The 17,053-nt window shown below is 32.1% G+C and overlaps 1 protein-coding gene across 1 annotated transcript; it reads right to left on the bottom strand.

Annotated features, from left to right (window-relative positions):
• Positions 1–1,316: 1,316 nt before the first annotated feature.
• On the bottom strand, positions 1,317–15,614 carry LOC114752820 (proline--tRNA ligase, cytoplasmic-like). Its single transcript, XM_028941524.1, has 12 exons — positions 15,541–15,614; positions 7,228–7,360; positions 6,759–6,851; positions 6,309–6,425; positions 5,822–6,009; positions 5,045–5,111; positions 3,901–4,023; positions 3,655–3,807; positions 3,277–3,561; positions 2,710–2,928; positions 2,229–2,322; positions 1,317–1,381 (listed from the first exon to the last, which is right to left on the bottom strand). Exons 1-12 carry the CDS (start codon positions 15,612–15,614, stop codon positions 1,317–1,319), a joined length of 1,611 nt encoding a protein of 536 aa, XP_028797357.1.
• Between the last annotated feature and the right edge of the window lie 1,439 nt (positions 15,615–17,053).

Genomic DNA, 17,053 nt, shown 5'->3' with positions numbered 1-17,053 from the left:
AAAATGTGAATCTCTCATTGTTTTTTTTTTTTTCCGGTGGCTGAAAAAAATGTAAGCTTCCATTTATATTTTACCCAACCAAATAGATTTTTACTTAATTAAAAAAATTCATTTATGGAACAAAATAAAAATAATGAAATTTTACACATTAAAAATTCACTCTAACACGGTAACAAAATATTCTGAATCCATAAAAAGTTCATTTCTAATTTTTTTTAAAGTTCTATAAAGTAGCATCAAACTTATAAAAGATGTAAATTTTGAGAAATTTAGTTTTAAACAAACATATTTAAAAAAATCGTATTTATTATAATTTACTAATTTAATTATTTTCCCTAATTTAATTAAATTATTTAAATGATTCTCATATTCAAGATGGGAAGAAGATTTAATTTATATTTATTTTTCTAGATCGGCATTTATGATGACGAGAACGAAAGGACACCTCTAGAGGGCTCAGCTGTTAAAAAAAAAAAAAATCATAAATGCTTGGATGCGATATAAAATGTCACTGTGTGGAAAATACTTATGTCAATTTTTAAATTTCTCATATTCATTTTATCAAAATTTTTAATTACTTATTTTAAATTAAATACTATTAAATATCAAAATTTTAAAAATAGTTCAAGAAGCACTATGTCATAACATTAATATAAAAAATGAGATAATTATCATTTTAGGAGCTTGAAATTTTTTTAAAGTGATCTTGACGGAGCAAGAAAATTAAATATAAATTTGTTTATCATGTCATACAAGTACATGTATAATTGTTGTTTTCCCGCCTGATACATGTATAATTTTTGAATGATTTTTTTTGGCCAACAATTGTTGAATGACTATAATTCACGAATTAATAAATTAATACAATTCATTAATATAAATAACGGGTATAAAAGATTACAAATGTCTTATAATTAAATCAAAAGAAAATAATATCATTATTCCGTTATTGTTCCAAAATAAAACAATCTTCACTAGGAGGCCAAGATTGAAACAAAATGGATGATCTAGCAATAATTTATCTTTTAATTGATTCTACTAGTTTAACTTCTTAACAATAAGCTTGCGAATCCAGCACTACATAATAAAGTGTGTATTACATCCATAAAATTAATTTCACTTCTATTCTAATTATAAGTCACTTATGATGAGCTAATAATAAATACCTTTTATGAATTCTAAGAGTATTCAGAAGCTTAACAATAAGCCATAATTGAAGCCATGCTAAATTACAACTAAACCAGCACCAATTCAGTAGGAAAATATTTTTCCCAAAAAATTCACATTTAAAAACATCTCATTACAAATGTAATAGTCTAGTAACTTCTACCCCAGTACGTCCATACCTTAGCAGGCTTTCCTGAGGCAAAACACTTAGTACCTAAGCAAAAAAATAACCACAAGACAGTCGGAAATTCCACATATAAGTGCTCATTTAAAAAATATTTATGCACAATTCAAACATCAAGCATAAAATAGGAAAGACATCTCCAAGAAAATACAGATTTAATTAATGCTCAAATCAAAACATAAAGAGGCAGAAACAAATATTTGCAGCAAGGAGACTAAATCCCAAAGTTAACATATTATATCAGACAAATATTAAGATTTTTTTTTTTTGCCGGAGACAAATGTGAAGATTAAGATTAGTAAATTCTCAATGGTAAAATAATGAATCAGAGGACCTTAAAATTGTAAGATTCAGAAACAAAATAGAATTTTAAATTCATGAAGAAGTAAGATTCATACCATTCTCCCTCCATCCCCTTTCATAAGATCCAAAATTTTGAATCCCTTTATTCATTTTTATAAGATCCACTTCAGGGCTTTCCGAGATTTTTATCAATTATACCCCTAGTGAATTCTTCCCATACATTCTCTTTCATCATTTTCTTATTATAACTCTCTCTCTCTCTCATTTACCCACTCATAAATGAAGACATATTTGAAAAATATATATATTTCCTACATGTTTATTACTTTTAAGTAGTTTTAACAATTTTTTTAAATCACAATTCAATTATTTTGATCTTAAAATAAGGGATGGAGGAAGTATAAATTATCAAATGAAGATGCAAGCGAAGAGGTCTAGCTCAAGCATGAGGAAGCAATGAAGGAAAGCACAGTAACAGAAATTCAAACACAGAAAAACTATAGGTACAGATGATTTCATCACCTGAAGTCAACAACAAATACAAACATATAGAGAAGGGTGAAAGAAATGTTACCCTCAGGGAGTTCTAATTGATCAAAAGGAGTACAAAGGGTCTTAACTGCTCCCATCTCACCCCTTGTCCTTGCTTTCACATCAACTTCCACAGCCTAATAATGAATCAAAGATTTAAAACAGAAAAAAAGAGCAAAAACTGTGAGTTGGGGGGGGGGGGGGAATACACACACACACACACACCAGACACAGGCAAAGAAGGGCCAGACATGACAACTTTACAAACAACTACCTCCAGTCCTAAGCATAAGATATAGTCTTTCACCAAAAAAAATGTATAAGATATAGTTTATAGTGTAATATAAATATTACATATCAAATTGAACTAAGAAAGTCAAGAATTATTTTATTTTGGGAGAAAACAAGTTGAGATTATATATAAAACAAGGCCATATTGAAAATGCAAATCTGGGAAAGATACATCATCAAGACATCTGAAAGTTTGAAACAAAAAAGTAGAACTTCTTTCACACGAGCCATACCTCCTCATCACACCAAGGAGCCAAGATCATTTTCCTTTGGCTCAAAGCTTCCACAAATTCATTCCAAGTATGCACAACCTTAATGCACGCGTCTCGCTTTTGTTTTGCAACATTGAATATGTTTTGTTGAATATTTTGCAGCAAGTCTTTCACTTGCTTCACCAAATTATCCCGAGCCATGTCTACCTTTTCCCAATTATCACGTCGAACCACCCTTACCTGTGCATGATCTGAAATTTGTTAATCATTGTTCATTGACAAACTGACCAACATAGAGGAAAAATTGCACATTACGTCAGTACTTAATATAAGATTCAGTTTGGAGTTAGATTTGGTCCTTAATACAATATTTTAATTCACTTTATCTCTCATATTTATCATTTTTTTCAAACTAATTATATCTACTAATGTTATACTTGAGTATTTTAGACAAATCATGTTATGTTTGTTATAAGTAACTAATCTATTTGACTTCATTAATTTGTCTAAATTAGTTAACTAACTTTTATATTAAAGATCAGAGGTAATATATAAGAGTTTATGGATTAATAACATAAGGTTGGTGACCTGGTTGTTTGCCAAATCCTTTGGCCCAATTTCAATCCTCAGAGGAACACCTTTCAATTCCCAGTGTGCATACTTCCAACCAGGAGAATAGTTATCTCTAGAATCAAACTCAGCACGAATACCTGCTTCACACAAAGCATTCGCAGTAGCATAACAAGCATCAAATATACCTTGAGTATCAGCATTTTTATAAGGCACTGGAATCACAATAACTTGAACAGATGCTACTTTGGGTGGCAGCACAAGGCCTTTGTCATCTCCATGTACCATCACCATCACCCCAATCTGTGAAAAAAACAACAGGAAAAATATAAAACACTTCCTGATCCATAGGAATTCGCAATATATGCGATTATAGGGATGAAAATCAAAGCTTACGGTTCGAGTACTATAGGCCCATGAGTTCTGCCAGGCGATTGCTTTCTCTCCCTTCTCATTCTCAAAGTTTATCTCAAACATCTTAGCAAAATTTTGGCCAAGGCAATGAGAAGTCGCGCCTTGAATACCGCGACCGGTGTCCGGAATAAATGCCTAGTAATTCCAATTTGTATAAACAAGATTATATTTCACCATTTCAGTGTATTGGTCATCATCATGCAAGGAAGTGAGATGTGATGTATGTACCTCAACACTGGTTGTGTAGAGTGCACCAGCAAACTTCTCCAGTTCACTTTTCTTACCCTTGATCACAGGAACTGCCAAATATTCTTCATATATACGCCTATACAATTCCAGCACATCAAGTACCTGAAATAGGATCCATTAGTATATCATGAAAACATCAAGATTGAAGGATTATTAAAACAGACACTAACAAAAACCTTTGTAGCACAGTTCATGACATGTAATGAATGTAGTGACATGATGTAATCAATGACATATAATAAACGATGGGATATGCTTGATTAAATAGAAGAACAAGAACTAATAGTTTGAGGTTATAAGTGGGATTGAACTCGTGACCTCTCACTTATAAAGGAGCTTTTATACCATTAGACTACAAGGCCATTTGCTAATTTGGTATATCTTTATCTTCATGTAAATACTCATTCGTTTAGTTAGCCATTATACCAAATCACTCATCTTCTAAATTTCACTCAATTCATATCAACATCATAAATGTGCCTCCTCTTGCAATCATTAACTTCCGTACAAATTGGTAATTAAAGCTCTATCAGTGCATATTAGAATTTGATCATTATTCTACTCGAGTCATCCAACTGTAGGATTCTCCATGAAAACATAGTTTTATCTGCACAAAGTCTTGCTCTAAATCAAGCACTGTGAAGAAAATATTATTTATTCATGTCTGGCTTTGCCTATACATAATTTCCAACCTGATCAACCATAAACCTGCTGCACTCATTTAATGGATTTACAATTTCTGAATTCAACGCTTAATATCATATGAACTGGTATTTTATTTGGCAGAATTACAAAGTTCATACCATATTCAAAATTCAAAGAAATTTAAAAAAAAAAAAAAAAAGGAAAGAAAACGTGGCCATGGAGATCCAGTTTCCGCTAAACTCGATATTATTATGGAAGATATGCAATTACACCTGAATTGCCCTCACAATAATCTCTGGGATATTATTGGCAGTGACCAAAAAGTACCCAAATGGAGAGAGAAGTATTTTAAAAACCACCAGACTTATTTCTCCTTTACATAGTTGCATGCACAAAAAGTTCAATAGTTTATTATATTAATGCAGTTTTAAACATGATATCCGAGCAATAATATGTGATATCATATCTAACATCAAACCTCTGCATCTGCCTCCTCTTTTGTTGCAAAAACAGAATGCCCTTCCTGCCAGAGAAACTCACGGCTCCTGCAATCAAAAGAAGTATGAAGACCAGTAAACACTATCAAACATTCTTCTTTTCCTATAAGAACCCAGAAAACTATATAAATCATGTTTAATTTACCACATTTCCAATTTCTTAAAAGCTTAATTGTTTTGCAAAAGGGCATCACTATGACCAATTCACTATTTAAGAAACTTCCATTAAAACACAAAAGGATAAACAGATCTGATCACAAGGCACTGCAAAAGAATATTAAAAGACTAGAGACTTGATATTCCAAAATGAGTCAACTTGTTAAGTTTGAAAGTGTGCATTAATTTTCACATTGAAACTTCAAAGCGCCACCTATCCAAACACATTGAGGCGTAATGGTAGCGAATTTTAGAAGAAAAAGTAAGAGGAAGAAGAACAAAAGAGAAAAGGAAAAGGAGGAACTGGAATTATATTGGATAATTCTATAAATCAAAACATAAGAGAAAAGATTCATCACCACCCATATTTAGAAGTCATGGGCAATCCTAATTTTACTTAAATATCTAATCCAAATCTTATCAATATGATTAACTCCCATCTAAATCCTCCTAAAAATATAATAATATCTAAATCTTATTTAAATCTATTTAAAATCCAAATAAATCCTAGTAATTAATGAATCTTAACAAAGTCTTATCTAAATCCCTAATTACATGTTACGTAACATGAAAAAAAAAGACCAATGAAAGCTATCTAATACCTGATGAATGGCATGGGATTACTGAACTCCCATCTAATAACGTTGGACCATTGATAATATTTCAAAGGCAAATCACGATGTCCCTTTATCTTGTCAGAGTAAGATGGATACATGACAGTTTCACTAGTTGGGCGAATAGCAATAGGGTTTTCTAAATCAGTATCCCCAGCCTTTGTAACCCAAGCAACCTGGAACCAGAAAAAACCCAAGACATTAATTAATATTATAACAATAATATTTCTAAACAAAAAGATTACCTTCTTCAGGGTAATCCAACTTCTGGACAATTATTATGACAACTGTTACTAGCTAAACGAAATCAATGAGTCAACAATCTGATTTAAAAATGCACAAAGTTTCCATTTTCACAAGCACATTAATAATCTACAAGACTATTAAATGACGTTCCTTCAAATATAAAAATTAAATTAAATAGACCTTGAAAATTGATCAAAATTTTAAAAATAAATAAATAAATAAATTTCACCTCTGGTGCAAAGCCTTCAATGTGATCCTTCTCCTTTTGCAAATAGTAATAAGGCACAAGTAATGGGAAGTAGCAGCTCCCAACTTTCCTTTTTGTCATCTCTGCATCAAAAAAGTCCTGCACATTGATTTTTAAAAGTTTAAACAAAATATGAATTTGAGCAACCCAAGTATTTGGAAATCCTTTTTCGTGCTCAAGGAACCGTAGTTCCTTCAAAAGCTAAACCAATCTAATGGGCTTCTCCAAACCATAAAAAGATGGTCTAGTACACAAGACTCTTACCAAGTGGAGTAAGAGAAAAGGCTATTTACAAGATTTGAACCCGTTGCCTCCGAGTCATAATCAGGCAACATTACCATTGCTTGAGGGACTTACCTTCGAGCTTCTCCAAACTATATAGACACTAAAATAAGGTGCAATAATGGGCATGAAAGGAATTTATGAACTCACTTGCATTGACTTCCAGATTGACATTGTCCATGGAAAAAGAATGTAGCATCCAGATATGGGATAGTACTGAATCATATCCGCACGGACAACTAGCTGCCATGTTACATCAAAAGAAAATTAATTAGGAAAAGCCTGACAAATATCTAATCTTTGCACCCAAAAGCCAAAGTCAAACGACTAAAAACAATAGTGTGTTCCTTTTTACAAAAGTTCAGTTTTAGCTTCAGTCATCAAAACCTTGGACACATAATATTGTGATTGTCACAATAGGCTGTAAGCTCAACACAATAATAATAATAATAATAATAATAATAATAATAATAATAATAATAATAATAAAAAAGAAGCAACCAACAAGTGTTGGTCAAAGACACCAGATATCAGGTGGTGGGTTCCCCTTATACCCAAAAAAATAAAAAATAAAAAGGCACAGCAAGAAATACAATTGATGATAATTTGTAGTAGGTACCTCAGAATACCACTCCCCAAAGTTGTCTGCCTTTCGGATTGAAAGCCCTAACCCAGTCTCTTTCTTTACCTCCTTCTTCTTCACACCTGAAGCCAATAGCAGGAAACATAATGGTTCACAATTAGATACTAAGCTGTGTAAACAGAAAAGACAAAATTAAAAGAGGTTCAAAAAGTAACCACCAGAAGTTTCTCCAATGGGCTTGTTAGCTTCGGCGGCAGCCATCCTGAGTCTCTGCCTAAAACAACCAACAATTGAACATAAATTTACCACACGGGCAAGTACTTTTCCAGATATTTGAAATGAAATGCTACCAAAATCTCATTTACTAGAATGATATTAAAAGGTAGAATTAGTTAAGCATCTCAATTACCCCTCAACATTAATCCGCAACTTCTCATGTGTCTCTAATCTCATTTTTAGTCCCCCCCCCCTTCTTGGGCTATTTTTGTCTTTTAGCCCTCCGGACTAAAACGCCTTTTTCCAATCCCCCTCCCTCTCACTGTCCACGTTGCATTTATCCACGTACATATTGTATGCTTTTTAATGCTATAACATGCGTGTGTTTGTATTAAAAAAAATAAAATAAAACATGACATGCGTGTAAGTATCTTATAATTATTATAAAATTAATAAGATAAAATGTTAAAATTTTCATTTTTCTACTCTGTAGACGTTGTAAGATTTTAAAAACCGCATATTAATTAAAAATAATGCCGAAATATGTTGAGGTTGACAAAATTATCCTTTAAAATGTATATAAACACATTTTATTATATATTTTTTGACCGAACAAATTTTATTATATACTATATATAAGTGAGGTAAAAGGTCTTCTGACATTCATACATTAGGAAATAGTAATTCTAGCATGAATATTCAGTGAATCTAAATAACTGCTGGTAAAAAAATCTAAATAATTTAAAAGATAACTAAGAATATATTTATTAATTTATAATCAGTTCCCCTCCCTCCAACCAAACAAAACACTCTTTTGCCGTCCCTCCACTCCCCTCCTTTTTTTTCCCTTTTTTTTATTTGTTTAATACTAATGATCAAGTTACGAAGTGAGCATAATACAAGTAGAAGTTTTAAGAAACCCTAAACCTACTGATGAAAAAACCCTAAACCTACGATGATGAACCTGTTAAAACTGTTTGGAATGGTTTATAAACAATTTTTTTAATCATGATAATGGAATACAGGATAAGTATATGAGGAATTTTATCTCAACTTACATATAAAACATGTTTATAAGTGTTTATGAGTGTAGTTTCTGAATTTGTTATACAAGCCAAACCCCTCTCCAACATTGAACCAAATGTAGCCTTCTTAGGAACATATAATCACACATCTCGAAGCCCTTATTCTATCCGGCACGTTTATTTCATGTGATGGCTTTCCAATTATGGAAAGAAAGAATGAACGAATTTGCTATATAACTCCAAAAGCCACCGTGGACGGCCATGAACACCCATCCCAACCCAAAAAACACACACATAGAAATCAGTCTAGGCTGCCATTGAACCCAAGCCAAGAACCAACAATATTGACAAAAATGCAAAAAGATCTTCATTTGTTCTACACGTCAATCTCTAACATAGAATTACACAAATTCTAGGATTAATGGCCTAGGCAGAGAGATCGACAGAGAGAGAGAAGAGGATGGATAGATATCGGAAAGAGACGCACCTGATCGGCGGCAGGGGAGAGAGATCGGCGGCAGCGGCAAGACGCAGGCAGCACCGGTCGAGTACGAGAATGGGGAAAATTAAGGAAAACAACCCGAAATTAAATTATATGATATTTATGGAAGAAAATCTTAAATATTATAATTATATGAAGTTTAAAATATTAATACTGCAATCTCTTATGAGTTGTGCTTTGGACAATACGTACTTAACTTCATTATATGCTCTGCAATTTAATTTAATAGTGCTTAATATTAATAAATTCTTATGCGTTTATGATTCTGTTTTAAATTAGGATTAATTTCAGAATATTGTATATGTTCTTCTTGATAATCATTAGATTTGATTTTGTTAGCAAATTTAGTTATCTGTATCTTTTCTTCTCAATTAACGAAACAATATTAAGTAATAAAGTTATTAAGAAATAAAGTAAAAACAGTATCCAATCACACACCAACACAACCAACCTTTTACCTAAGGAATGCGATGCTCACCCAGGCGCTAATATAAAAACGCAGACGTGAGTGAGTAGCAATATGGGTAACAAAATCTCGGACACAATACGTACTTAACTTCATTAAATGCTCTGCAATTTAATTTAATAGTGCTTAATATTAATAAATTCTTATGCGTTTATGATTCTGTTTTAAATTAGGATTAATTTCAGAATATTGTATATGTTCTTCTTGATAATCATTAGATTTGATTTTGTTAGCAAATTTAGTTATCTGTATCTTTTCTTCTCAATTAACGAAACAATATTAAGTAATAAAGTTATTAAGAAATAAAGTAAAAACAGTATCCAATCACACACCAACACAACCAACCTTTTACCTAAGGAATGCGATGCTCACCCAGGCGCTAATATAAAAACGCAGACGTGAGTGAGTAGCAATATGGGTAACAAAATCTCGGACACAAAATAAAATTTGACTTGTTTTTTTTTTTTCCCGGACAAGGGACTGAAGGGAAAACCACCTAACGCGGGTGGTACCCTTGATCTAATTAAGAATTTTTTTTTATTGAAAGAGAAAAGGGAAGAGATTATCTTTATAAAATTATAATATATATTCAATTTTAATTAAAAAGATAATAACGTTATGGGCTTTTATTTTTTTCAACAAACAATGATATTTTTCTATTGAAGACAATCCTATCAAGGTCTTGTTGGATACAAAATGTGAACAACCCTCTCGATGGGTATTCGAAGATTGATTCTTCATGATATAGAGTGTAACATCCCAAATTTTATTTGAATTTATAAGTAGTTATTTATAGAAAGTTTGGATTAAATCTTTGATCATGCAAATAAAATATATATATAAAATAATAAATTCAAGAAAATGATATATTTAAAAGAGAATCAAATAAAATAAGACAAAATTGTAAATAAGTGCATAGGTATTTAAAAATAAAAGTAGGAAAAAAAATGGCAATGGATGATGATGATGATATGAAATAGATTGAAATTCAAATTTCAAATCTGTTATATGAAGTTTAATAAATATATATATATATATATAGACACACACACCTATATTTATATATAAACAAAAAGAATTGAGTTTAACATTAAAAAAAATTATACTGATTGATTCTAGTAGATTTCATATAAATCGGTTATATGTTTAGGTTTAATGGGATTTCAAATAATAATAACAATAAGATAAATCAATTAATTAAATAAATAAAGATTTATTAACTTTAAAGATATAGTAGCTTAACCCTACTTCCTACCCACTCATTCTTTATCCTTTATCTGCCACTCAGTTTCTTTTAGTTGTTGCACGACTATGAATTTGTGGCTTTTCAGAAAGCGTTACTCCTTCTTCTACTCTAAACATTCCATCTTCATAAATCAAAATACATTCAAGGTAAACTTTTTCATTCTTGTTTCTTTTCTTTTTCTTATTACCTTCTCATAATTCCTCTTTACCTCATTCCTTTCATCCTTTTCCCCTTAGTTCATCGTAGGTCTTCTTATCATCATCTCTAAGACATACATATATTTATTAAGCTATGTACCTACTTTTCTTTTCTTTTTTTCGTCTCTCTCCTTCCTCATATTTGACAACTACTATTCATGAATATACACACATATACATTAATAGGAAAAGGGATGAGACTGATTTGACACCATTGACTACTGTGTTAATGTTTTTTCCCCCTTCATTTAGCTAATTCTAGTACTTCTAGGCCCAAAATTCATGATCTGATAATATATATATAGAGGCATACATACTTATTCATATTTCTATCAAGCATATTTATATATAAATATATGCATAGTCGTATGAAGAGGCAGAATTTGAAACAAAAACACATGATACAAGAAGAAGAGAGCGAGGGCTTAGAGATTCCCTGAAAAGACAACAAGATTACGAGAGACTAAATTGCAAAAAGAAAATTTTTTGAAACTGAGAAAAGAAGAAGTTAGAGACTCAGAAGTTTCGGGGCCCAGAAATAAGAAATAGAAATAAATGTAGACCAAAGGTTATGTTGGAGGCCTCAATGAGGTGAATTTCGAGATTAAGCCAAACTAGTAGCAAAATCGTAATTTTATAAAGTTTTAGATTGGCAAGGGCAAAAATAAAAACTATGCCTGAAAATCCAAAAAAAAATCCCAAAAAATGAGAAATGGTAGGTTAAGGCCTGAAAACTTCAGAAAATTCCAAAAAATAGTAATAAGGTTCAGAGGCCTATATGAGGCTAAAAATGATGAAAATGCCCTTGGAAGGAATTTGTGGAATTCCCAGGGTTTTGATTGATTTTGAATATTATTGAAAATGAATTATTTAAAGTACAGGGAGGCCTCAGATAATCAGATAAAAATGGGGAGAAATACTTGAGGAATTATCACAGGTTTTAAAAATAATTCTGTCCCCCGAAAACGAAGAGATTGGTTTTAATGGAATTTTAAGCATATTTACATACTATTCAAAAAAAGTCAAAGTCAAATGTCTAGAGGTTGATTTTTGACTTAAGAAAAATTAGACGAATTCCCTGTGATAAATAAGTAGTATTGGTATACCAGGAGATAGATTCTCGGAATTGTGGATCGGTAGAAAGAATTCGGTCAAGATCACTCTGAAATAAATATTATTAATTATTTTAATGGAAGAAGAAGAGAAGAGCATCACTCCCTCTTTAGGCATGTTATGTAATATCATGTGGGTTTATTTGAGGTGAAAAAATAGTGCCATAACATGTCCTAGTGGTCCCGAAAAAGTCAAGACCCTAAAAAGTACCCTATACAATACAGAATGACAAGATAGGTGGAGGAATGCCTAAGGGTTATATTTTGCACAAATTTTATATTAATTTCCTCTCTATTTAATGCCAAAATGATGAAGGAATATGGAGGAGACAAGTGTACAGTTAGATGGGAAAAGAAGTTATTACATGTATGGCTGGATGCAAGACATGTGTACGATCGGATGCAAGACGCGTGTACGGTTGGATAAAAGCATGTGGATTGATGATATAAGCATGATGTAATCATGATGTCATGAGACACTTGTCACCATAAGATTAAAAAAAATGGACGGTCCAGATCAAGCCACACATTTTTAAGATCAACGACCTAGATTCAATCTTGTTTTTCGATAAATACCCCCTCTCCTCCCTCATTTTTGTCCAACCTAGAGGAAACCTTGGGGAAGCTTTGGAAAAATAGTTTCTAGAGAGAGAAAGAAAAGGGACAAAGAAAGCCCAAGTGGTCATGTGCAAGATCAAGCTCCAAAACAAGGTATGTTCATAATTTTTGATGTAGTTTTCACTACCCTTATTGTTGTTGAGTTTGGTTATGGATTTTAATGATTTTTGAGAGCTTGAAACCTTAGGGGGTTATGCTGTATGAAATTATTAAGATTAGGAGAAGATGAAATTAATGTTAAAATAATGTTCAAAGCCTTGAAAAGAACACGAATCAAGTGGTTTTATGCTGAAATTGGTTGAACTTCATGATTGTGTAACTTGAGGAAATGTTTTGACCAGACTCGGTTTTTGTGCCTAGGATGTGATTTTGATGATTTTGATTCTTCTAATGTGTTTAAAATGAAAAATTGTGTAGGGATAAGATGAAAGAATGAAGTTGGAAGCATTGGAATCAAAACTGGAAATTAAGTAGCAGAATTCGGTTTTGGCCTAAGACCAAGGGAAGGAGCTGGATTTTGATGAATCTAAGCTCATATTTGGATTCCTTGGGTAAAATTGTTTAGAATTGGCCTAAGAGAGCAATTTTTACAAAGCTAGAACACTATATTATAAATTAAGGAAGAAGGGATTAAGTTTAAGGACATAAGTCTTCCATATTGTATAATTCTTGATCCTAATGAGTAATGTGACCCTTGTGGCTATGATTAGGATCTTGAGGCATCAGAGAGAAAGTTTGGATGTGGTTGAGCAAGCAACCTTAATGGTTGGAAGCAAAAAGGAGAAAGAAGAAAGCTTAAGGACACAAGGTAACAAACTTTACCCTGTTCTTATGTGCTTGGTATTTGCTTGCATGTATGACATGTTCTGTGTTTCTATGGTTTTATAAACTCATGCATTGTGATTGTGAATATGATTGAAATGTGTAATAGGCCTATGTGTTTTATGGTTAATACATGATGATTACCAAACATGTCACTATGTTATAAAAATGTTAAGTTGCAAGCATGTTATGAATGCCTAGCTTGCCATGTATATTTGGGTGGTTATTGTTTGCTACTAAGATTCTCCCAAATCTCATCCCTCCCTAATCAACCATTTAGGTCAATCAATGATGCACAATGATTGCATGAAGGAGAGCATGAGAAGGAAGGAGAAGAAAGTAGAGAACTATTGATGTTAATGATTAGTTAAGGATTTATGTATAATTCTGCTATTATGTAAATTACATATATGAATGCCAATGATGCCACGTATTTGTTTAGAATGTTTATGGAATGAATGAAAATGTGTGAGAATGAATAGGAAAGGATAAGACCAAGTTATGCATACCAAAACAATAAAAACAATTAAAGCAAAAATTGTCTAATGGATAAAACATGGGTTCTGGAATAGTCAACTTCCAGCTCTAGTTTTACCTATGAAATGTAGTGCTGTTCACGGGATGGGATGGGACGGGACCGGGATGGACCCGTCCTAATGAATAGTAACAGGACAAAAAATTTGTCTCGTGTCCTGCCTTGATATTGTCCCAATCGAGACGGGATGAGACTAGGACCGGGACCGGGACCGGGACATCCCGGTACTCTTTTTTTTTTTTTTTGAAAAAACACTGTATGGCTTCTGAAAAACACTGTGGGCCTTTTAAAAAATGCTATGGGCCTTCTAGAAATGCTGTGGGCTTCTTAAAAATGCTATGGACCTTTTAATAGGAGATTTTAAATGATCTGGGCCTTCAATAGGAGATATACTTTTCATATATCGACAATTTTACAATCTAAACAATAACAGATAGCTTTATATCTAGTCATTTACTAAATGCTCGTGCAATATATAGTGAGGATACACTGAAAAATAAACTATTAGCCAGTGACATCATGATAATTCAAGTATTCAATAAGTGGGACAGTAAGAAAACAAAGTTAATCATGTAATGGATCTTGTCATCTTGGCGGGACAGGAAGGAGGAACAACCAACAAGTAACAAGCTAGAAAATAACAAACAGAACCAAATCCATTGACTAGAAAATGGTCTCAAACTGTAAAGAAACATAACAAACAGTCCAAATGTCCAATGAGGCAATAGGTCCATCACCAAATGACTACACTACATCATCAAAAACACTCATCCAGAAAATAAGCCAGAAAATAATAGAACCAAGTCCATCCAGCAGCACACAATCCAACATTTACTAGTTATTTGGTTGTTCCTCTTCATCTAATAAATTTGAGGCAGCTGATTCTTCTACAAATGAAGACAAGGAAAAGAAAAATTGTTAATATGAAGTTAATAAATCAGATAAAAAAGGAATTTTAAAACTGTCCATAACAAATTATGAAAATGAAAAATGAAAGAATGCCTGGATTTGGAAAACCATTCAATTATTCAACCGATGCCGTTGACTTGAGAAGGCATCCAAATATATAACGACCATAAGTCCATAACTAACCTTCATAGTTATTGCTTTTTTTAATGTTATTTCGCAAGTCCCTGAAAAATAGCTAATGATATCCCTATTGACTTTGTAGACTCTCTTTGAGAGCCTTCTTTATTGGAATTTTTGTTGTGATTGTTGGAGAGCTGGAAGAAACCAAGTAACTTGGAGTTTTTCCATATGGGTACAATCTTTATCTATCATGATTAAATTTGTATTGACTCTATCAGCTTAATTAATACAAATAAATAAGACTGAAAAGGTAAAAGGATATGATAGTATTATCTTTTACGGTATTTAAATTCTCTTTCAAGCATGAATACATTTTGGTTGTTTTGTGAAAATTTATGGTGATTGGTTTTCTTTCAAGCATGCTTGCATATGATGGATTTGTTACATATTCATGACATGCATAGGCTGTTGGACTTAGGAATTTATAATATAGATATTTGTAATAAACTATGACCACGTGGTTTGCCTCTACTTAGCGCAAAGTGGTTGGCCTTTTTAGGGACCCGTTCCTTAATACTTACCTAGCGAGGTTTGTACAGGGGGAACGTGGGACAGTGACACCTCCTGGTTTTTGTTCTTCAAGGAGGGAAGCCATAGTTTAGGCTTGGGCTCTATATCTTTGGCCAGATACATCCTAGGTACTAGAGTAGTTTTGGTCAGTCCAACGTGTGGGCTAGACCGTGTATAAGCCCATGGTTTCAGTCAACGAAATAAGGTTCGTGGAGCAATAAGGGAGGAAGCATCCATTTCATATGAACATGGTATATTATTAAATTAGTTATATCTTTTGCTAATAATTATTTAAGCTATTGCAATATTTATTTGCCTAGCTAATATGAAAATATTTGGGTAATGGTTGTATCTGTATGGTTGAACTCTGGGTTGCTGAGACGTTAGTACTCACCCCAATTATTTAACATTTTTCCAAGTGATAAATCTTATAGGGATCAAGGGAACGCTCTAATGTACTCGTTGAATGCGTTATGCTATATTATATTTAATTGCCATAGCACTAGGAACTGATTCTTAAAAAAAAAAAAACAGTTTTTATTAATTTCTTATTTGAGGCTACTTTTTTATTTTGGTACTTTTAAGTATAATTTGTATTGAAGTGAGACTTCTATAGCAAAGAGTATTGAGATCCTGTATAGTTTGCGATAAAATCCCTAAGCGTTTGTATGGTTTGGTTGATTAAAAGATAAATTTATTGGTTAGTCGAATAAAGTGTTAGATAGAGGGCAAACCTCTTCTATCGAACTCAACTCTTATGAGCTTCTATTAGATTATGGAACCAGAACAAACTATTGAAGCCCAATGCAAATGAGAATAGAGCAAACGGAAAAATGTGCTGAAACAAAACAATCATAAAATGAAATATAAGATCCAATTACAAGTTCCAGGTCCCCAAAAAAAACACAAGATCCAATTACAAGTTGACACACGATCATAAGTAAATTTCCAAAAAAAGAAACACAAGAATTAAATTCCTCTAACAATATATGTTAATTGAATAGGATTTTTTTTATCCTTTTGGAATTTGACACCGAAATATAAATTCGAAACAAATTAAGTTTCCAATTTTCTCAAGGAATATTGAAAAATTTGTTTAGCTAACACGTAAATATAGAAATTTCATAGTCACCTTCCAAAATTTGGCACGCACATGTGAATAATTTATAGGGAAAAAAAATCAATTTTTGATACTGAAAATTAAATTGAAAATATCTAGCTGATACATATAGGTTTTGAAATTTCACAAACCTTAGCTTCCAAAATTTGATGTTGATATATGAAGAATTTACAACTGGCGTTCCAAATTCTAATACAGAATTGCTCGACTTTATCCCCGTTTTGCTGAGGATTCAACCCTTTTTTCACTTTGAATTAGTTAAAATACACGAAATTTCTTACTTTTTGTGGAGAACTAGATCCACTAACTAGTGGTAATTAAAGAACAAGAACATAGTTAACATATTTAATACTCATCTTTTGCAATTTATAGCTATCTATATACTCCTTTGATCTTTAATATGA

This window comes from Neltuma alba, unplaced genomic scaffold (assembly GCF_004799145.2).
Source record: "Neltuma alba isolate B1F8T4 unplaced genomic scaffold, ASM479914v2 tig00007566_pilon, whole genome shotgun sequence".
In the NCBI taxonomy this organism is placed as follows: domain Eukaryota; kingdom Viridiplantae; phylum Streptophyta; class Magnoliopsida; order Fabales; family Fabaceae; genus Neltuma; species Neltuma alba.
This window is presented reverse-complemented; position numbering and strand designations above follow the sequence as displayed.